This window comes from Cynocephalus volans, chromosome 17 (genome assembly GCF_027409185.1).
Source record: "Cynocephalus volans isolate mCynVol1 chromosome 17, mCynVol1.pri, whole genome shotgun sequence".
Taxonomy (NCBI): Eukaryota; Metazoa; Chordata; class Mammalia; order Dermoptera; family Cynocephalidae; genus Cynocephalus; species Cynocephalus volans.
Genome location: NC_084476.1, coordinates 23,677,311 through 23,700,136, shown reverse-complemented (window position 1 = coordinate 23,700,136; position 22,826 = coordinate 23,677,311). Strand labels below are relative to the sequence as shown.

The 22,826-nt window shown below is 47.7% G+C and overlaps 2 protein-coding genes across 6 annotated transcripts in view; one reads left to right on the top strand and one right to left on the bottom strand.

The window, feature by feature from the left end:
- The first annotated feature begins 290 nt into the window (after nucleotides 1-290).
- On the top strand, nucleotides 291-11,515 carry SLC31A2 (solute carrier family 31 member 2). Its single transcript, XM_063081846.1, has 4 exons — nucleotides 291-394; nucleotides 6,617-6,683; nucleotides 8,934-9,123; nucleotides 10,117-11,515. Exons 1-4 carry the CDS (start codon nucleotides 389-391, stop codon nucleotides 10,283-10,285), a joined length of 432 nt encoding a protein of 143 aa, XP_062937916.1. The 5' UTR covers nucleotides 291-388; the 3' UTR covers nucleotides 10,286-11,515.
- FKBP15 (FKBP prolyl isomerase family member 15) overlaps nucleotides 8,167-22,826 on the bottom strand; it is a 69,099-nt gene continuing 54,439 nt past the window's right edge. The window contains exons 23-29 of one of the 5 annotated variants that reach the window (XR_010022141.1): nucleotides 22,550-22,687; nucleotides 21,442-21,579; nucleotides 18,665-18,772; nucleotides 17,644-18,392; nucleotides 16,664-16,760; nucleotides 13,983-14,162; nucleotides 8,167-9,458 (exon numbers count right to left, since the gene is read on the bottom strand). Coding sequence is in view for 4 of the 5 variants with exons in the window: in XM_063081842.1 (XP_062937912.1) it covers nucleotides 16,463-16,760; nucleotides 17,644-18,392; nucleotides 18,665-18,772; nucleotides 21,442-21,579; nucleotides 22,550-22,687 (1,431 nt within the window). In the remaining variant the exon portion in view is untranslated. Of the gene's footprint in view, nucleotides 9,459-13,444; nucleotides 14,163-14,406; nucleotides 16,761-17,643; nucleotides 18,393-18,664; nucleotides 18,773-21,441; nucleotides 21,580-22,549; nucleotides 22,688-22,826 lie in introns of those variants that run through there. The other 4 variants (XM_063081844.1, XM_063081845.1, XM_063081842.1 and 1 more) reach the window with 4 other exon arrangements.

Here is a 22,826-nt window from a genome sequence, read left to right as displayed (position 1 = left end):
TTTCAACTCCTCACGCATTAAACTTGCTGTGGTTTATTGCAAAGAGCAATAGACATTTTTACGATAATTGCAAAGACAAAGTCAAGTCAAAACAGTAAGGGGCAAACAGAACGCAGCAGAACGCCCCGCTTGCTTGCGACTCCGGAGACGCGGCACCGCAGCCCGCGGGGACCTGGGGCTCAGCGCGTGGGTCCAGGCCAGGGGGCGCGCCCGAGGCCGCCGCAGTGGGGCGCGCGTGGGAACCACAACTCCCAGGCACCCGCGCGCCGCCTCGCCCGGACCATGTGATCCGCGCGGCCCGGGTCGCGATCGCGGCGGCGGGACCGACTCGGAGCGCGGAGACCCGAGCGAGCAGACGCGGCCCCGGCGTCCGCCCCGCGCACTCACCATGGCCGTGAGTCCCGGGCCTCACTCGGGAGAGGAGAGGAGAGGATGCGGGTGGGCGGCTGGGGCGGGCTCCCCTGGGGCAGCCTCCCCGGCACCCCGAGATCCTGGCTGAGGGCTGGCGAGGGGCTATGTGGGCAGCGTTGTCAATGGCCAGAACGGGGTTGGGGAGACGCTGCAGGTAGAATCTGCAGTGGCTTTGGGGTTTTCTTTTTATTTGTCCCTCCGGCTGGGAGTCAGTCCGGCTTGCCGAGCAGTTACTGAGCACCTGCTGGGGCGCAGCATGAGATTGGGGGTGCGGGGGACAGTGAGGAAGACAGCCCTGTCGGGGGTCCCCAGCCCCGGAGCTCCGGCGGGAAGGCAGGGACTTGGGGAGATTCCGGGGAGGCTCCCACGAAGCGGGAAGCCCCAGTGCAATTGCCGCTTGCGACGCTGCGCTCACACCGAGCGCACACCCCCGGCCCCGCGCTGCCCGTGGCAAAGTCTCATTTTCCGGGGAATAAAGCTGACCCAGATGCTTTCCTTCCTCCCTACGTTAGCGTTTCAGACCAACTGTTTTTCTTGGTAGGGTTCACCTGGGCTGGAGAGAATGACAGCTTGCAAGACACTTTGGTCTTTGAAGAAATCATATCAGTTTCTTCATCCCATGCAGAATGCCATAGAATTTAAGATACAGGAAGCCTATAGAGGCCATTTAGTCAAACTCCCATCCCCGCCTCCTGTTGGTCCTCTGAAAGGGGAAGTAGATGGGACTGTTTGAAAAAGTTCCCCAGCCAGTCAGCAGCAGAACTGGGACCTTAATCTCCTCTGAACTATAGTTTATAAATGAGGGAGCTTTTCTTAAAGTGTAAGTAACCCCCAATGAGAAAATAAAGAAGAAAACAAGTCCCAGAAAACTGCTGCCTCCTTCACCAGTGCTCCTCCCTGCCAGGATGGGGCCCTGAATAAAGCACAGATAAGTGAAACTGCCAAAGGCCCAGACTCATCCCTACTGGAAAAATAAGATCAGGGCTGTGCCCCTTGCATATCTGAGCACAAAGCCCTTTAATTGGAACTGCAGCTTGGAGTGCCATGTGCTGATTTTAATCTTTTCCTATAGCAAAAAAGCAGGAGTAGGGAAGGCTGAGTGACTTGGGTGAATGTCCCTCCCGGGCTTCAGACTCCCTAGGGAGGTGGAACCAGATGCTCTCTGTGGCTACTTCCAGCTCTGAGTAGACTATACAGTCTGTCTTCCTGGCTGCCTCCTGCTCATTCTGCGTCAGAACTGTCCTAGGCACCCGCCCCCTGGCTGGGTCAGGTGTTTCCCAGGTGGCTTTGTCCCCAGTATCCCTCAGAAGGCTGCGCTGTGCCTCCCTCTCTCTAACAACACCCTGTTGTAATTATCTGTTCACTTCTCTGTCTTCCCTAATCAATGATCTCATTCATCTCCGTAACTCTAGGGTCTGCATATCCCTAGCACAATAAAAGGAAATGTTGGTTGAATTAATTTTACTGTTCTGTGGGTGTTCAGGTCTATCACAAAAGGTATCTGGGCCATTTGGGGCCCCTGAGATAACTGGCCCAGGCCCAAAGATGATAGAAGGAAACCAGTATGGAATCTCCCTAATTAGCCACTGGGGACATTCCATTCATGCCAACTGCTTTACCAAGCGGACTCAGAGAACCGGTGACAGGCACAACCCCCGCCACCACCCACCCCCCCCAAACCTGGCAGAGATGGTGCTGGAGGCTTCTGCTGAAGTTGAATGAGTGCAGTTCCAGTGTAAATGGAGTTTCAGAGGATTATTTGTATCTGGTTCCTGTTGCATATCAATATTTTGTTCTTTTGCCATGTCAACAAATAATGTTTTTCCTAACAGGAGATATCTCTGGGTAGTAGGACTCAAAATGATCACTTTTTTTGCTACTGCTTGAGCTTTTTACATTGAACAAGTACCACTTTCATATTAGAGGTATAAAAAGCTATTTTTATTTTTAAATTGTTCAAAATGATTTTTAAATGACTGCCTAAATTTCCATTTTGTGGCTATAACACACTTTACTTGACCAGTCCCTACCAAGTGGCAAGAGAGCATCACAGTTCAGATGATTTCTCAGAGTGTGGCCCCACAGACGTGTTTCCCAGAAACACCCAGAGTGCTTGTTGTGCATGCTGAGGTTTGAGAATCAAAACAGGCGTTCCAGAAAGATCTCTGGCTCTGGGTACCTGATCACTGGGAACCTTATCTGCTTGGGCAGATAAGTGGGCCTTTCTTTGCCTTCCTTGTTGATTTAATGGGGTTCACAATAGTAGGCACCTGCAGAGATGTCACAGGAAATGACACAGATGAAGGATGGAAGGTGAGCACATGCAGGCCCTCTGAAGATACAGTAGCTGAATGGCTGTTCTGTTCAATCAGATGGTTTTACACTCTTTCTCTGTACTGAGATCCAGGGTCTCCAGTGAGCTCAGTCCCTGTGTAGGGACAGGCAGGGGTTGGTGACATGAAGCAGAGCCCTTTCAGCACTGAAAGGCATGTTTGGTAAGCACATGGAATAGAACAACAGGTCTATTTCCAGGTCTCTACCAAACTTAAAGCTGCAGTGTCCAAGTCTGAACTCGGGGATTAAGGAGATGCACGGATGAGGTCCCCCACCCAACCCAGAAACAGGCACACTCCTTTTTTTTCTTTTGTGGGGTTTCAGAGTAGGAGTGGAGCTCAAGCGAGGAGCCTGTCTGTACCATGTTAACAGGGGCCTGTGAGTGAGGCTAAACCATGTGAAAGGGTTCCCAGAGTCCTATTCCCATTTTACAGATGAGGAGACTGAGGTCCAGAGGGAGCTTACTGTGTGTCAGTAACTGAAGGTCGTGCAGCTCGTTCCTAGCAGAGCTGAGAGGCAGAACCAAGCAGTGCAGCTTTAGAAGCTGCGTCCTTAACCACTAGGTTTTGCTACCTCTGTTCAAGCTGTAACAAACATCAGAATCCCCAGAAAGGGGCTGGATAAAATCTTATGCCTCCCTTGCCTCCTGCAACTCTGTCCCTGGATTCTGATTTAGGGGTCTGAGGAGGCCCAGGAATCTGCATTTTTAATAAGGCCCTGGAGATTCTAAAGTGACGCTGCTGAAGCCCCTTGCCAGTGTGAGGCTCATTGCTGGCCCACGGTCTCCCAGGCCAGGGCACGCTCCGCCACACCCAGTGATTCACCTGGAATTTACTCTGTCTCTGCAGATCCAGGTATGACAGTATTGCTTATCCACACCTGTGTTCCACTCCTGTCCCTACCTCCCACCCCTTCCTCTTTGCCTTTCCATCCTGTTTTCCAGCTATTGCCACCTGGGCTCTGGCCTTACTTTCCAATCCCCGGACTGATCTTTGTTTCTTTCCTTTGATTATTTAGTATAAGCTCTTTGTCTTTCAGGAAATACTGGCCAACTACTGGTTGAACATCCTTGGGATGGGCTGAGCATAGCTGTCCTAGTTGCACAGAGACTTTTTCTCATCTGTTCCTTCCCCTCGCAAATTTCTTCCCTTCTTTTCTCCCAAAGTGGCCATATCTGCCTCTTCTGCTGTTTTCACACCTTCTTTCTGAAATGTTAAAACTAACAACCAAAAGACAGCCCAGCCTTCATTTCTGCTAGTACTGCAAACTACAGCAGGCTCATCTCCACATCTTAGCATCTGTTTTCCTCCTGTGTCAAATAAGGGCCTAGTAAGAAGACCCAGGTTCTAGTCCTGATGCTACCATCTACTCACAGTGTGACCTTGGGCATGTCACAACTGCCTCTTGGGCTTCCTGTGTCACTCTGAAAGGTTGTGTTGAGAGCAGTTAGGAGCAAAGAATCTGGAGCCAGCCTGCCTAGGCAAAATCCTAGCTGTGCAACTTGGCAAGTTACTTAAACTCTCTGTGCCTTAGTATTCTCATCTATAAAATGGAGTTAAGAAGGGTAATTTCCTCTTATAAGTGAGTTAAGACACATAACAGTTTCAGAGTAGTGCCTGGCACAGAATACTCAATAGGTGTTATTTTTCCCCCAAGTATGAGAAAAGAGGGTTGCTGTAGATGAGCACTTCCCAAAGTGTATTCTATGAGATACTCTCCCACAGGATGCTAAGCAAGAAAAGGGGAAAGAGGGTTCCAGGTTCAGCCTTCTGGCAGCAAAAAGAGCTGTTAAGCTTTATTTTGCCCAATTCTAGTTTCTCCCAAACTTACTTGACTGCAGAATCCATTTTTCAATGTACCTCTTAACATCCTATGGTTCTTCCATACAACACTTTTGAGGAAGACTGCCCCTAGCTTTGACATGTACAGGAAAGAAGGCGACTTGGGTTATTGAGCCCTTACTGTATGTCACCTTGTGTGAATGACTTTGGAGTGTTTTCTCTAAGCTTCCCTAGGAGGAAACTGAGGACTAACACATCTGTTTTGTTCCAGATCCTAGACTCAATCTACTATTCTTTACTATGTTCTTTGATCCTAAATTTCGACAGGGGAGGGGTGGAGAAGGCTAAAACTTATATGGCCTATGGTTTAGGGCTGTGATCTGCAGAGAAGTTTGTGGTTCTGGTTTCCGGGAGGCCATGGAGCACTCACACAGCACAGCTTCCTGACACAATGGCACCTAATCAAACTGCCTATCCCTCCACCCCACCCACTGACGTTTACCCCACCCTGAACTCCCTCTGAGAACTGATGGCGCCCACAACCTTCATGAGAACCCAGTCTCTCTCCAGGTCCTCGCCCCTTGAACACAAATTGAGAGCAACTAGACTTCTTCTTATGATGTCTTGGAAATCCCTTTCCCTCTTGGGACTATTTTCCCCAGCTGGAAATGAGACGGGGTGAAGGAATAGAGTGGACCAGATCAGCGAACTCAGTTTCAGCAGAGCTCGTACCTCTCTCTCCTCTTCACCCAGAGCCCTGTGTTCTACATAATGGAATTACAAGGAAGATTTTATTTGCCAGTGTTCCCTGGCAATAAAAACTTTAAAGCCAGGGTGACTAAAAACTCTCTGAGGACACCTCTAGTGCTGACATTCAAGGACTCTAATATTTGGCTATTGTCTTAGAAGGCAATGGCTTCCACAAGCTGATCCCAACTCAGCCAGGATCTCTGTAGCTGAGTGAGCACAGACAGTGTTTGTAAAGCTGCTTCTGTGGGCCAAGGAGGGCTTACCTGGTGACTAGATGGGACCTTCCCTTCCCTGAGACGGTGAACTAACTGATCCACTGGGCCTTAGTCTTGCCAAACACAGTCATTAAGCTTGGTGTGGACATTTCAAATCACAATCCCGGGCTGGCCAGTTAGCTCAGTTGGTTAGAGTATGGTGCTGATAACATCGTCAGGAGGTTTGATCCCTGCAGTGGCTTATCCTCCTTTCTTGGAGATTGGGAGGCAGCACAGTGTCCTGGAATGCACAGGGCTTTGGCATTCAGCTTGATTCATGGTTGAATCCCAGCTCTGCCAACTTACTAGCTTTGTGATCTAGTTTCCCTAGTTTTCCTTCCTGGAAAATGGGCCTAATTGTCCCTGTCACACAGAGGACTGTTGTGACATTGAAATGAGATAATGTATAAAAAGCTGTTGATGCCATCCTGAATACAAGGGTGAAGCTGGCACTCTCTGAAAAGGGCATTCAGACAGGCACTACATGGCCATTGCTTTTTCCTTCAGTCTTTCCTGTAGGGCTGTGAACTCATCAAGGGCAGAGACATTAACCTCTCTCCTTAGTGCTGGGCACAGAACTGGTTCAGCAAATGTTTAGTCAATCAGTGAACAGATGTGGAATAGTGCCCTGGGCCCCTTTCTTGATAAACACTGCTGGATCTGCCTGATTTACCAGGACAAAGGACTCTTATGCTTCCATCGTACAGCTCCCCTCAGGGTAGCCTTTCTGCAGCTGGAGCAGAATGGCTAGGCCCCAGGGGTAAGTAGGGAGAGTGGGACATCCCCGCATGGCCTGAGGGCACTGTGACACCCTGAGCCTGGTTGGCCCACAAGGATGGACACTCCCCCACCTTCACTTCCACATAGAGCAGGGCCATCTTAATTGCAGTTCTGCTACTGACCTGCTTGGGTAAGCCCCTGCTCAGTATGGCCTCAGTAGGCCCTGATGACCTCTAATGGCCCTTCCAGCACTTCAGTCCAGTGACCCTATTTTCCCAAGCTTCCAGAGGAGACTGCTGGAGAACATTAGGGACCATGATTTCCAATGCCCTAAGCCCCCTGTGATGCAGTTGCCTTCTCTTTCAGATGCATTTCATCTTCTCAGATAAAGTGGTGCTTCTGTTTGATTTCTGGAGTGTCCACAGTTCTGCAGGTAAGAATTGGGAAGCCCAGACTTGTAACTTGAGAAGCCTTATAGTGCCAGGCAGTGGAGAACCTAGGTTCTCTTTATTCTCTGTGGGCATTTAAGTGAGCGAATCTTCTGGTATAAACATTGTGCAGAACTTTGGATTTATAATTCCATTTGCAACCACTACCCTTCAGATTGCAAAGAGCTTCATTATCTCACTGATCCTCACAAAGGCACTGAGAAAGAGGCTTGGTAGGCAGCTTTTCCCTCTATTATAGGGGAAGGAACTGAAACCCATAGAGGAGAAAAGACTCGTGCAGGGTCACACAGTGAGTAAGCATTGGAGCCAGAACTAGACCAAGGCCTCCTGTTGCCCCCAGCACCTCCCTCATCCAGGAGTCACTGTCAGCATCAGTTCAGAAACTCACAGCAGCTGCTGCAGCCTTGGATCTCAGATGAGACACCAATTTGAAAGGGAAGAGTATTCCTTTGACTTGAGAAGGCAGAGTTTGCCACTAATTTATGATGGAGTTACTTTTCAACTTAAATAACTACATATTAAAAATAGATTCTAACACCAAAGTTCAGGGTTTAATCCCTGTACCAGCCAGCTCTGCCCCTCCTCCTCCCCTCCCAAACAGACTGGAAACAGCCCAAATGGACATCACTGCACGTGCGGATCAAATGAATCATGGCCATCCCTGCAATGAGTTACCATTCCAGCTACCGACTGCTGAATAAACACAGTGGCTTTAAATGATAGTCAAGTTATTATTCTCTTTCAAGGTTCTGTGAGTTGACTGGGCTCACTGTGGTCCTCACTCAAGATCTCTCATGCAGGTATAGTCAGACAATTGCTGGAACTACAGTCATCTTGAAGAGTTCCTCACTTTCATGCTGGTTGTTAGCTAGGACCTCAGCGGGGTTGTTGGCCAGACATCTACATGTGGTATCTCCTATGGCCTGGGCTGCCTTGTGGCAAAGTGGCTAGGTTCTAAGAGGGAGTGTCCCAAGAGAACAAGGTAGAAGTGCATGAGATTTTTAAGACCCAGCCTTGGAAGTCACATAGCATTACTTCTACCTGTACTGGCTGAGGCGGTCACAAAGGTCTTCCCAGGTTAAAGGGGAGGGAACATGGATCTTACCACTTGATGGCAAGAATGTTGACACTGTAGGAACAGCATGTGGGGTGGAATATATTGGTGGTTGTCTTTGGAAAATATAATCTCAAAGATGCTATGTGTCCACTGGGAAAAACAAGGTAGGTCTGTGTGAACTAAATGGAACCCATATTCAAGGTACAATTGGATGATAAGACAGACGCAGAAGAGTACACATGGAGAGGATGCTGTCATTTGGACAGATAAAGGCTTATATATACATTTAGTAACAGGGTTGCTCTGGGTAGGCAGAAAGTTCCAACCCTCTAATCACATGGTTGGTTCCCCCGGCAACCAGCCCCCATCCTGAGGCTATCCTGGAACCCCCAGAAACCAGTTATCTTATTAGAATACAAAAAGACTTACCACTTTCAGAGTTTCCGAAGGTTTTAGGAGCTCTGTACCAGGAAACACAGGGCAGAGACCAAATATTTATTTCTTACTAGGTCACAGAGCCCAGAGAAATATTTAGCTGCACCATTTATTATCCCTCCACATCTGAAATAGAAGTGGCAACTGGCAGTTGATTTTACACAGCAGCTCAGTAAGCACTTAGTGTTTTCTGGGAAATAACTGTTTTTCCTCCTGCTCTTATAAAAGTAATACATACTCATAGGAGAAACTTTAATTAGGCAAGAAGAAAATGAAAACCACCTGTATACTTTGCTGAGATAACTATTCCTCCTTTGCTGTATACCCTTCCTTCCAGACCCTTTCTGTATATATGTAAACAGGACCTTGCTGTAGGTACTCTTCTCTTAACAAGAGGTCATGACAGAGATCTGTGCCACTTGCTGGGGGAGTGGCTGGGCGATGGTACATCGCTTCTTCAGCTTCAGTCCCTGGTTTTTCTAGGTTTCTTCTCTTCCTGATGTCCAAGCCACACTCCAGTAGGCCAATCCTACCAAGAAAGGTCTGGAGAGGGAAAAGGGACAGTGAAGAAGTTCTGAGCTCAGTGAGGGTGGGGAAGAAGATGCAAGAGAGGTCGATGCAGTGAGTTTGGAGGGAGTGGGTGAAGGTGCTCTTCTGCCACCTTGGCCACATCTCCGGGAGCGGCTAGAAGGGAAGCAGTGCTTGCCAGGCCAGTCCTCTGCAACGCAGCCTCTTTTGACAGGCATGGCCCTTTCGGTGTTGGTGGTCCTGCTCCTGGCTGTACTGTATGAAGGCATCAAGGTTGGCAAAGTCAAGCTGGTCCACCAGGCTCTGGTGAGCCTGCCCACCTCCGCCAGCCAGCAGAACATCGCTGAGACAGACCTGGATTCTGCAGGCACAGATTCACCCCCAGTCAGCAGAACCCGCCTCAGGTAGAGGCACTTGGTGTGGGGAATGGGCAGAGTACTCACATTCACCCTGAGCCCAGAGAGCATCACCCCACTTCACAGAAAGGAAATTGGGGCCCAGGGAGGACAAGGACTTGCCAAAGTGGTTACAGTTAGTTAGAACAATGAATGAGAGCTCAGGTCTCTTGATGCCCAGGCCAAAGTTCTCTCTATGAACGGCCACTTGGGAGGCTCAGAAGGATTTCATTAGGGAACTGTGATCTTCAGAACTCTGGTGTAGGCCTTTATCTAGCAAGAGCTGTGGCCACTCAACTCTCCCCTAGGTCACTAGGCTTCCAAACCCAGGAGGGGATCTGCAGCTGTCCAAAAGCAAGTGATAAAAATTGCTGTCAGCAATATATCCCATTGGCGGGGGAGACACCCTCTTCTCTCCTTTCCTCCCTTCCCTTCCCACTGTGATTGGGCAACCATTTAGGGTCCCTATTCTGCCCTCTCTCCAGCTCCAGTCTCACCTGTGCTTAGTGAGCCTGCCTGCTCCATCCACCAACTACCCTACATGGGTGTCTCACGTCTTCACAACCACCCTGCAAGGTGTTCTTATTCCCATTTTACTAATGAGGAAATTTAAGTTCAGAGAGGTTAAGACATTTGTGCTAGGACACATTTAGTAAGTGGCAGAGCTGGGAACTGATTTGTCACCAAAGTGCATGCTCTTTTCATTGTCAAACCACCTCCCGCAGTAGATTTGGGGGAAAAGTCTGCCTAACTGATGATTTCCTCATATCCCTTATCAGACAAGATACATATCTCATCATTTTCCCTTCTGCCTAGGATTCTAAGAAGCTCAGAGTTAAACGTGGTAGAGATATGTCTCTCTAAAAAGAAATCTCTCCTGTGTTGAGAATACAAATTATAAGTAAGCCAGTCCTCTAACTCAATAGCCCTTTCTACTCCCTGACATCAACTCCCAGCTTCCAGCTCATTACCAGCATTAATTTGGTTCTTCTTTTTATCTAGGTGGGTTTTGTGTCACCTTGGCCAGTCATTAATCCACGTAGCTCAGGTGGTCATCGGCTACTTCATGATGCTGGCTGTAATGTCCTACAACACGTGGATCTTCCTCGGTGTGGTCCTGGGCTCTGCTGTGGGCTACTACCTAGTCTACCCACATCTCGGCACAGTTTAGCTGAGGAGGGATGTGCAGGCACTGAGGCTTGAGGGAGCTGGGACCTCTTCTTCCAGATACTGAGTACAGCTGCGTTTTCTTATGGCTGTTCCTCACCTAGTTCCCAGACCCTGGAAACTTTGAGCTGAAGCCAGCACTTGTTCCCTGGAGTTCAGAGGCCATTGCAGCCACCTTCCTCCTCAGCCAGCCTGCACAGGGCCCAGGCCGAGTCTTGTGCCTTAAGAAATCTGCTGTGACCAAAGGGAGAGTGGAGAGAACAGAACCTGCGGGTGGGGTTGCTGAGCCCATGACAGTACATCTCTGTGAGTCAAAACTTAATAATTTCCAAAGATCTTCAAGACAGGGAGATGGGTTCTGAGTGATGAAGGGCATGGAACCTGATACCCTCTGCTCTCCTGCTTTGTGCCTTATCTACAAGAGCATCTTCCATTTGACTTCCTGACCTCTTCTGCCTTTGGGAGACAGAAACCAAACTAGCTCCCTTTTCTCACCTTTCTGCCTTTGGAACACATGAAAATAGTCTCTACTACGGATCATGTTGACAAAGATTTTTCATTTTTCCCACTGAACTCCTGGTTGGCAATTTTGCATATTCATACAAAACAAAATTTTAAATGAAAGATTTCATTTTATTCATGATGGATGGCAACATCTGCTGAGACCTGTTTGCCTTTCTTGTGGGGAGAATAAGTGACACCTGAGTAAAGGCAGAGGGGAAGGATTGTTATCAAGCCTTCTGGCTTGTCTGGATAGACTGAGCTCCTCCCATCAGATGGCATTGCCTGCAGGAGGAAGATCATCTAATAGCTTTGGGTGTCTGGGAAGCTCTTCATGGCCTTAATGTCTCCTCTTATCCTGATCCTCCTTTTTTGTAGAACAGAAAACTGCACTTAATACTATTCAATACTTAGTATTCTCTATTTATTACTGCTCACTCCTAATGATCTAATGGAGAAACATGATTCATTCACTTAAAATACTGGGTAAGCCATGCTTGTCATGCAATAAGCAGTCAAACCAAAGCCATGAACAGTTTTAGAGTTAGATGGGACTCTCCAAATACTTGAGCCTCTTCACTTTATGAAAAAAGGAAACAAAGATCCAGGGAGAGAAAACCACTGCCGTGTACTGAGATATCTATGCTCAAGTACCTCATGGGCTAGGTGAAAAGATGGTCTTAAGCTTTGGGAATTAAAAACAAATACGCTTTAATAAATATATATTTTTAAACAGTCTGTGACTGTTCTATTTCTCCTCATTCTAAGAGCGAGCACACGATCCCCTATAACAACTGCAGGACTGAGTGGGGTAAATGGAACTAACTGGCAGCTCTCTATGAGGGTCTTTGAGGACCATGTCTGTCCCCCTGCTATGAAGACAACTCTGTGCTCAGGGAAACCCAGCCCTGAAGTGCTGTGCCCATTATAAGAAAAATCACTATAACATGGACTATAAAAACCTGTGTTGGCACGATTATTAGTACCTTCTCTTCCTAGGGGCAGAAGCAAAAATATCACAACCACTTTTTAATTTATAAGAAGTAACTGAAAGTAAAGTACCTTTAAGATTGATCAGTGCATTCTCCCCATGTGTGCAGGGAATGGGAAAGCTGTCCAGTGTCTCAAAAGGTATAAGATTTCTGACATCCAGTGTAGTCCTGCTGAGGGAGGTCCATCAATCCATCTCTAAGTCCTGACCAGCTATGGCTCGCTCCCCTGGGGCACTGCTAAGAGGACACCTCCATGGGTGATTAGTAACCTCTTCAATTTGATAACGTCTCTTTAAATGTGGTAATATATTTGTGGCTTTTATAGTATAGAGGGCTTAAAATTTTTTTAAATCTATGCTGTAGAGACTGATTATATACTTAAACTTAGTTAATCCATTGCTCTCATTTCAACATTCTTCAGAGCCAAGTCACAAAGGATGGTATTTTCCCTACTTAGATGGTTTTTTAATGTAACAAATACATATATAGTGCTTATTATGTACCAGGCAGTGTTCTAAGCACTTTACAAATATTAACTTATTTAATCCTCACAAGGTAGAAATTATTTCTGTCCTCATCTTAGAGATGAGAAAGCTGAGGCACACAGAAATTAAATAAAGTCACCCAGCTAATAAGTGGCAGAGCCAGGCAGCCTGGCCACTAGTCTATTTCTGCATCAACCCAGATGAGCAGGTAGAGGTGGAGAGGGAAAGTAAGTTGGCAAAGGCCACCCAGCGACCAGTGAAGCAGGGATGTAAATGTAAATTGTGAATACTGAAAAACCTGCACTCTTTGCATTTTACCATAAAATTCTGTTTCAGGAGATTTGGGGTGGGGACTGGGAGCCTGTATTTCTAAAAGCATCACCGCCTCCTTGTCCCAACCCAGTGATGGTCAGGCAGGGAACACTAACATGCTGGCCAAGAGCCCAAGCTCTGGAATCAGATGGCCAGGGTGTGAATTCTTGCTTCTGCACCTACTAGCCATGTAACTTTGGACAAGTTACTTCATCTCTTTAAGCCTCAGTTTTCTCCTCTACAAAATGGGGATAAGTTTTTTCTATAAGGGTTGCTGGCAATAACACAGTCTGTGTAAAGGGTCAGACAGCAGTGCCTATGTGTTAAACAACAAAGTTCAATAAATGGTAGTTCTCCTGGGCCTGCATGTGGGAGACAGGCATAAAGCCTGCAAGGATGATGTCCGGCCAGATGAGTGGAATTTGTGTTCCTATCTTATAAAAACTTAAAATCAAGGGATATTTTAAATTAATGATTCTACTTTTTGATGACTGGTAGCATGGTCTTTGGAAGATCCTGGAATAAGTAAAATGACCACAAAAATTTCACTGCTCTTCTCTGCATTATTCCTGGCCCCAAGTTCAGAAGGAATGGAAGCTGCTTTCAAAGTGAAGAATCCCTCAGGTGCCATGGACAGTGGCATGTAGAGACCCTCCCGCCTTCTCTGATTGGCGTTCTAGGCTGTAGGACCAAGCCTGCAGGAGCAAGTGGACGACAGGACTGGTCCTCAGATAACCACAATGCCCTGAGCCTTACACAGCTGAGATGAGCTGAGACAGCAGAGTAGTGACTTTCTCTGAAAGCCTGAAAGTTCTAGGGTTAGGCACCAAAGGAATGCATCACAATACTTTTCTGCACGTTATCTGACCCAGATCTGTCACTTAGATTCCCAAAGAGGAGCACAGACAGCCCTTCAATCCAAACTCAGTTTCTCTCCAAGGGCTCAAGTCAAGTTTCATTGCAGACATTTATTTTAGTTTTGTTAGTTTCATATATTCATTGACCTCTTGTATCAGATTTAAGGCAGAGAAAGGACACATGTCCCAAGACTGCAGGCAAGGCTGTTAACCGCACCAGGATTTAGATGGTATAATCTACCCTTGGTTCTATGAGGGATACCCCAGCCCAGGGAACAGGTCTTGTCGCTGGGGCACAGTTGAGCCCTGGGAAGCAGTTGGAGAAGTACTCCCAAGTCAGTGTGAGTGTTAATGAAGAGAATAAAAAGCTTGAAAGAGGATAGGACTCCTATAAGTCACAGGCTGCAGGGGAACCTACCAGCCCTTCCTTCAACTGGCTGCTGAAAACACCAGCATTTCTGAAGACAGGCTCACACTCCTCTTCACCAAGTCAGGTGGGGGCCTCAGAAAGTGGCTAACTCAGACACCTGAACTACTGTCCTCAGAATGCTCACCTTGACCTCGCCCTGTGGCTCGCCTAGACCCAGGGCTGGCTGTGCAAAATCATGCTTGGGGGAGGGTTGGTGGAGAAGCCTGTGCACCAGTCTCCTGGGTCTTCATCCCAGCCAGTCAATGTCATCGTCATCATCATCATCTCCAAAAAGGGGTGTTGGGGGCGGGCGTCCCTTCATGCTCTGACAAAACAGGAAAGAGTAGTCAGTGCTCACTGTCTCTACACCAGCTGGACTTCCTGCCTGTGAGGTGAAGTGATCCAACATCTGTTCCTGGCTCTGGGTTAGAAAGGAGAGGGTCCTGAAAGGACTGCCCCTGAGGCCAGCAAACCTAGGCTTCCAGATAGCTGAGACAAGTGTGCAGAGAAGGGAGGCAATCTTTTAACAGAGACAAAAGACCAGCTTTGTTTGGCTAATTTTGTCATTTATTTGTGAAGCACATGTATTGATTTGACAGGTTTTCCTCTCATGTGGAAACACACATTTTGAGTGGAAAAAGTAGGGTCAAAGAGGTGGGAAGGGAGTAGGAGAAAGAAACAGAGGACTAGAGCAGCCCTAAGAGAGGAGAGAGGATGCAGGAAAATGAAGGCAGGGTGGGAAGAATACAATCACATTTGAAAAAACACTGTTGTTGTGGCGTAAGGTGGCCTGACTGGCTCTGGACATGAACCCCCATCATTTGAGAGGGCTGAATTTGGAGGCCTGGACACATTCCCAAGTGGAGAATCCCAAGAGATGAAGGAAGCCCAGGAACACAGGGCCCCAGCCTCCCATACCCCTGGTCTCACTGGCCTCGCCCATGTTTCCTCCAACCAGGTAAGAGGATAAAGTGGATTAATGGGCTATGAGAGACTCTCCCACCCTTTTCATGACTTGAGCTCGTGGCCCTTTTCCTCTGAATTGGCAGGAAACAGGTTCCATGGGGGTAGCAAGGACTGAGGCTAGAGACAAGCACAAACTGAATAGTTTCTACTAAGGTACCTTCTCTTCTGGTAAACTACCATTGACTGGGATCAGTCTTCACAGAGCCAGGCCAAAAGGAAGGCAGTGGGGCGAGTATAGAGGTCTCTGAGCTAATCCTATCACAACCACCTACTAACGGACCTTGGACTTCCCTCTGGGCATCTATTAAGTGATCTCTAAATTCTGAAAGTATAGGATTTTCAAGTGTGGCCCACAGCTTCTGTTCTGTCCTGGCTAAAGTTCTCGCTCTACATTCACCAGCATTTATAACCTTAGTTATAACCTTAGTTATGTTATTTAACCTTCCTAAGCCTCAATCCTCTGATCTATAAAATAGGACAAAAGGGCCTTCATCACTGGATTAGCAGAGGATTAAATTAAAATGTTTGTAAAGTAGTTTTCAGAGTATCCAAGAAATAGATGTTACTTGATGGTATCTGCATTAATATCAATAATATACTATGAATTTAAAAAGTCCAACATAGGGCCGGCTCGTGGCTCACTTGGGAGAGTGTGGTGCTGATAACACCAAGGCAATGGGTTAGGATCCCCATATAGGGATGGCCGGTTAGCTCACTTGGGAGAGCATGTTGCTAACAACACCAAGTCAAAGGTTAAAATGAAAAGATTAAAAAGTCTAACATATATTTAGGGCAGTCACCTGGGATTCTCAATTGGTTTTTTTTTTTCTTTTTTTCTTTTTTAGTGCAGAATTTGGATTCTGGATTCTCAGATGGAAATTTAATTCTTGGGAAGAAAGACTAACAAAGGAACTGGGACACTTCACCCAAAGGAACACAGGCAAGAGGCAAGGGGTCTGGCATATACAACCTGAATCCCAGATCTGTCACAGCCATCTTCCCAGGGTTTTGACAAAAGGCTGGTACATGAGGGCACAGAATTTGTCCCCATTCAAATTCATATTTCTGTTCCTGGAATGGACTGAGCCTGAAACTCATCTGTATTCTCCACACACATTTCACAATAATGAAATTCCCATCACAGCAGTCAAAATTGCCTCATGACAGCCAGAAATGTTTTAACATAGCACAATGGGGAACCACAGAAGCAAGAACTGGGGCTCGCTCGATCAGCAACTTACTTTCCTGGGCTTCACTCTCATGCTCTGTAAAGTGAGGCTATACTGAACCCATTTTCTGCCCAGGGATATTGTGATAACAAAAACAAGGCAGCAGTTTGGAAAGCAGGCTGAGTAAGCAGAAAATGCCCAGCAACAGGGGATCATAATAGGAGACTGGGGCTTTCATTCTGGCTCTGACTTTAACCAATTATGTGGCTTTAGGCAAATCATCCTTCTGAGCCTCAGTTCTTTGTCTATGAATAAGAATGCCAGATAACATGATCTTCAAAGTCCTTTCTAATTCTAAAATATATACATAATATCCTAACAGATTTGGTGAAACCTGAGATTTTAGCATTCTGATGTAGGACTAAGCAGTCCAACTTTCCTCACTTCAAGTGGGAACAATTCCTACATGGACAGAGATTATGATTCTTTTTCAAGAGCAAAGTGGTATCTGACCATCCCCACTATGCCTACAGAGCTGCTGCCTCCTAGCCCCAAGCCTGCTCCCACAGGGCCCAGCACACAGAGTCCAGGGGACAGGCCACCAGCAGACTCCATCTTTCTTCTCAGAGCCCATGGGGAAGGGCCCACAGGTGGTGGCGTGAGGAGCTGACAGTGCCTGGGATTTCCTTACCACCTCGTCTTCGTCCTCCTCCTCAGGCTGTGCTTTGGCCCTTGGAATTTTCAGAGTTGCCCCTTTAAACAGTTCATCCTCTTCATCCCCAGAGAGACTGAAGGAAAATCAAGTCATAGAAAATGTTGTTGTTCCAGTTCCAGGCCGCAGTACCCACCAGCTACAAGGGTCACTGGGCCTGGGGGTAGGAAGCCAAGAGCTCTGGCAATTGCTCAGGAATTCCTCCCACCTCTTGCATTGGCCTCCTACTGCTGTTGACTCTTTCTATTACCTACAGCCAAAGTGGACTTTAAAAACTAATCAATCAGACCACATCACTCTTCTGCTTAAGTCCTTTTAATAGCTTCTCACTGTACTAAACACTGACGTAAAATCTCATGTATCCCGGCCCCTACTTAGTTTTCCAACCTCAGCTTAGCTCCGCTCCTCTCCTACTTACGGTGCCTTCCTGTAGTTCCTTGATTGTGTCATATGCCCTCCCACAGCAGGGCCCTTACGTGTGCTGTTCTCACTTTGTGCAATTCCTTCTTCCTGCTCTTGACATGGAAGGCTCCTTTCTATCCTCAGCTCTCAGTTTAAACGTTAACTTCTCGGAATCCTTCCCTAACCACCCTACCTAAAGTAGAACAACTCCTTCTTTGTTCTATTATGGCACCCTGTTTGTTTGTTTGTTTTAAGCACTTATCATACTTTTATAATAAATAAGTAGGTATTTGTTTACCTTCCCCACTAGAATGTAAGCTCCCCAAATTCAAGAACCAAAACTGCCGTGCCTACCACACTGTTGGGATAGTGTGGGGAGCCTAGCACAGAGCCTCGTACATAGTAGGTATTGTTGAATAAGTGCATGAATGAATAAATTAATGAATGAGTAAGTAAATCAGTCAGTCTCTGAAGGACAATTGCCAGCTGTGGAAAAAACAGAGACAACCTCCACCTGTAGTCACCCTGTCCCTGAAACTGTGCTCAGATGAACATACCTGGAACGCTGAGAAGGATGGTTGGGTTTGAGGGCTGCTCCTGCAGCTGTAGAGCCTGCCTCTGGGCTTAACAGCTCCTCAGAGGGACCAGTGGTGGTAGTGACATCCTTGTCTTTATTGAGCTCTGGAGGCTGAGGCTCTCCTCCTGGGCTTTCAGGCCCTAAGGTGAGTGGGTCCCCCTTCTCAGGGTCTGAAGTTAAGGACAGTCTCATGGAGCTTTCTGGCAGTGGGCCATCTGGGGCTACTTCTCTGACACATACCTTTTCTAATGGGTTGTTGGGCTCAGCTGCCACTGGGCTGGCAGCAAGTGTCTCCTCACACTCAGAGTCCATAGTTACAGGGCCCGGAGGCTTAGGTAGAATTGAAGTCGGGGGCTCCAAGACTCTGTGGGATGGGATGAAAGCCAGTTCAGGTGGGAGGGAACCATCTTTTATCTCTGAGTGTGCCTTTGCTTCTGAGGGCTCCCCTTTCCTTCTCTGTACATCATCCTGGGGAGTGGGAAGGGCCTGAGGAGGCAATGGAATGGTTTCCTCGACAACCTGCCCCGACGGTACCAGGGGAGACTCCTGCCTCTCCCTACTCAGGGGTGCTTGAGACAGCCCAAAATTGGCTGAGAAGCTCTGCTCCTGGGACGGTCTCTGAGGTCGCTCTTCTTTTTCTTTTTTTTCTTCTTCCTCTTCTTCTTCTTCTTCACTGCTGCTCTCTCCCTTCTCTTGCTCTTGCTGATTTAACAGCTGAAGAGTCACCATCTGTTCAAAAGCCAAGAAGGAGGAAATGATCACTGAAAGGAAAAAAGCAGGCACTCCTAGTTCTTCAGTCCGTATTAACACAACTGGTCATCTAGTTCAAATGGCTTGGCTTCTTTTTGTTAAAAGAGGCTAACCATATCTGTCTAGATACAAGTCATTCCAGGCAACCTAATTATTGATAAATGATCTTGAGTAATTCACGATCCCTTAGAAGGTATTTAAGCAATAAAATACCCATTCTAATGAAACAATTGACAACTGGCTGGCTGTACCTTGATTGTATTCATGATGGTTCCCAGAATGATCCTGCCATTGTAAGATTCCTCCAACTCAAACTCTCCCCTCAAACACTGGAACACCTGGTTCATGATCTTCTTGACCTGTGGTATGAAGATCAAAACATATGCAGCCAAAATCAAGTAATTAAGGGATGGATTTAAATTCCAGAGAGGGGTTTGGAAGGTGAACATGAAGTTCATATACTTTGTCTTAAAACTATAGTGGGACATCGCTGGTCATGAACAGAGACACTGAAGGCTGTTGCTGTGGTGAGGACAATATTAAATAATGAGCAGCATTTTGACAGAAGGGCTAGCCACAATGGCTACCTATCAAGGGCAGGCAAGCTGTGGTAAGTGTGCCCAAGACTGCTTAAAGACCATTTATTGAGGGGTTCCGGTCAAGATGGTGGAATAAACGGTCCCCAGCGTCACTCTCTCCCACAAATCAACCAAATTTACAACTATAAAAATGTAACATCAGCCAAGCTGGGGCTGCTGGAGCTCAGAGGAAGAGGAGGAGAGACCTACGGAGTTCATGAAGGCAGGAGAAACCACGATGAGAGAAAGAAAAAGCTGCTCTGAGCATTTCGGGCCGTGGCTGCTTTAAGGCTTGAGCTGATGAGCATGGAGCAGGAACCGGCAGAAGCTGCAGCTGTGCCCTTCACATGGAGTTACTTGGAGGCAGCAAAAGAGAAGAGGGCCTTGGCGGCCCCCAGGACAGCAAGACCATTAATAGGGTTCCCATGGATCCACGCAGGAGTGAGGAGCCAGAACAACCAGAAAAAGGGGAGCCATTCAGAGGCTGGTGAGTCATTGCAAGGGATGGCACCAGGCCTGTCCCATGGGAAGTGTTTGGAGCGTGGGCGGTGTGGGGGAGACGGGCCCACCAGGGGAACACTGGGACACAGCAAGGACAGACATCTTGCCCCCCAATCAGCACAGGACCACTCAGAGGAGACTGGTCAGGAATACAGAACTGCATGGGGTGCAGTTTGATGAAAAAACTCAGGCTCACATCAGAGATTCTATAGGACACAGATCCACCGAGTGTCTGGAGAGCCAGAAGTACCTATAAGATCAGCCATTAAACCCTGAGCTGCACAAAAAGCCTTCCCTAGGGAAACAGCAACAAAGCAGCAATTTAAACAACCACACAGCTCAAGTACTGGTTCCCACAGGAAGTTCCTCCGTGTAAGAAGCAAAGGATAAAAAATTAGTTCCGGCCCAAGCACACCACCATCACCTTGGGGCCTACCTGGGAACCAGAGGCTTGGATCTGGGGACCGGACCCCACTCCCACTTCCAGGCAAACTGTGCCAGTGCCTCAGGGCCAGCACGGGGACCCGAGGCATGGAGAAGGGGACTGGACCCTCCTCCCACAACCAGGCACACCATGCCAGCACCTCGGGGCCTGCCCAGGGACCCAAAGCATGGAGAAGAGGACCAGACGTCTCTCCCACAACCAGGCACACCTAGCCAGCACCTTGGGTCCTGCCCAGGGACCCAGGGCATGGAGAAGGGGACCAGACCTCTCTCCCACAACCAGGCACACCACGCCAGCGCCTCGGGGCCCGCCCGGGGACCCAAGGCATGGAGAAGGGGACTGGACCTCTCTCCCACAACCAGGCACACTGTGCCAGCACCTCGGGGCCTGCCCAGGGACCTGGGGCATGGAGAAAGCGACTGGACCACCCTCCCCCAACCAGGCGCATGAAGCCAGTTCCTTGGGTCTCACCTGGTGGGTCTCACCTGGTGACCTGAGGCATGGAGAAGGGGACTGGACACACCTCCCACAACCTGGCACATGGCACCAGTGACTTGGGGCCTGCCCAGGGACCACAGACACAGAGAAGGAGACCAGACACACCCCACAACCAGGCATACCGCCAGTGCCAAGGAGCATACCAGAAAAAACACCTCCATGTAGGTGGCCCACTGCAGCCTCCACAATAACCATGGCTGCCGCGAAAGCGACTAGACACCACAAGCACCACGTAAATGGTCCACCAACCACTGGAGTGCATTCACACAAGGAGAGTCACCAGCAAAGTTAAAGAAAAGAAGAGGATGTCTCTTTCCACAAAGCCTATTTCAGAGTGACAGAAGCAGCATCTGCTCTATGATAATATTGGGGGACCCGATCACATCTCTCAGCATTGGACAGATCATCTAGGCAACAAATTAACAGAGTAACCATTATTCTTTCAGAAGGAGAGAAGAAATCTAGGGTAACTAGAGGGGGGAGGGGGAGGGAATGGGGGAAGGGGAGAGATTGGACAAGGAGTATAAAGGATAATTACGATTTGTAGCAATACACATGCTAGTAATATTGATTTGATCAACATATCTCAACATTCAACTCCCAAAATATGTATAATCGATTTTGATTCAATAAATAAAACAAATTTTTTTTAAAAAAGACCATTTATTGATGCCTCCCTCCCACTGTGAGCACCAATAAGAGTTGCCAAGGGCTACAAGGATTAGTGGCTAATGGATGCTGGGCACACTCCTCATCCCTCGTTCCTCGCCTGTGATTTAGAGGCACTTTCCTTATCTGTCTAAATGTCAGAAGGATAGGGCCCTTTGGGGTTTGCCACCAGGGTGGTAGGTTCCATAGGGTTATTTTTTAACTCAGATAAGTGATCCATCACTAAAGTTAGAAAAAAAGCTACCAACACATTGGCCACATTCTTCCTGAATGCTTGATATGCACATTAACCCCTTGATATGATATGGCGTGCTGCTTCTTTGAAATACAAGCTTACCTTCTCTGAGGGGTCAGTAGCAGCAGCTTCAACTCCAGACATCTGGGACTTGTTCTTCTCCAATTCCTTGATGTGCTGTTTATTTTGCTCTGTGAGGGATGTGACTTGGGCCTGGAGGGCTAAACACTGCAAAACAGACTGTGGCTGTGACCTTGGGAACCTGGGCTACCAGGGGAAGATCAGAAAACCCAAGGGGAGAACTATCCTAAGCATCAGGTCTTAATCTCACATAGGTCTGCTGCTGACCACCCCTCTGCCCCGACCCCAAACCTGCTGATGGAGAACATTCTATCCTTATCACTCTCACTTCCTCCTTCCCAGCAAGGTTACCTGCCTTGTTCCTAATCAGGTCAAGAATATAATGAGAAAACAGTGGGGGTGTTGGTGGTGGTAATAACTCTAGATACATCAGTGTAAACATTCAGCATTAGCAGCAACCCATTCACCTACAAGACTGCCTCCAAGACCTCTGAGTCAAAGGAAAGAAACTGACCTCCAGATATGGGACTTAGGTACCGGGACCCTAAGCCATTTCCCAGCTCTCTCCTTGTTATGCCTGATGATCCCACTGTTCGATCTCAGTGCCTCTGCCCAGGCTGTTCTGCCTCCTTCTCTACCTTACCAGAGTTACTTGTCCTGCTTGGCTCTGCTCAGATGTCAACTCCTTTGGGAAGCCTTCCCAGCTCCCCTAGGCACTTCCTCTTCAGGGCCCCACAGCACTTAATGCATATCTTTGTTTCTTTCTTTGTTTCCCTTTCTTGACTGTGAGATTCTTGAGGGCAGAGTTCTTTGTATGCCTTCTCTAACACAGAGGCTGGAACACAGCTGACACTCAATAAATATCTGCTTAATAAATGAAGGATCAAATAATAATGGGAAACATGTTTCAGAAGACTAGTGCTGTTTTCTTCTTTTTGTAGGTCACTGACCTGTGACCCCAAACAAGTATGTGAAAGACAATTAACAGACTGGCGAATTAAACAAGTATGGTTTTGTTCTCTAGCTATTAACATCTTTTAGGCCCAAAAGAATGAACAGGACCCAAATAGACTGTTTGCCTCAAATTCACGGGGCTGCCTATGCTATCTGGCCCAGGGAAAACATCTACCTTTTCCTGAAGTTGTATCAGCTTCTGCTGGTTGGCATCTCTCTGTGCACACACCTCCTGGTACTGCTGCAGGTGCTCATCCTTGGCGGAGGCCAACAGATGTTCACATTTTGATTCCCACTGGGTCTGTAGCTCAGCCTGCACGAGAGATAGCTGCTAAGAAAAAGTAACAACCATATGGGGGGTTGGGCAGGGTAGACCTGTTACACGTAGGGAAGCGTATCCTCCATAAGGCAAAAGAATAAGCTAACGGCCCAGATTTAACTGGGAAACAACT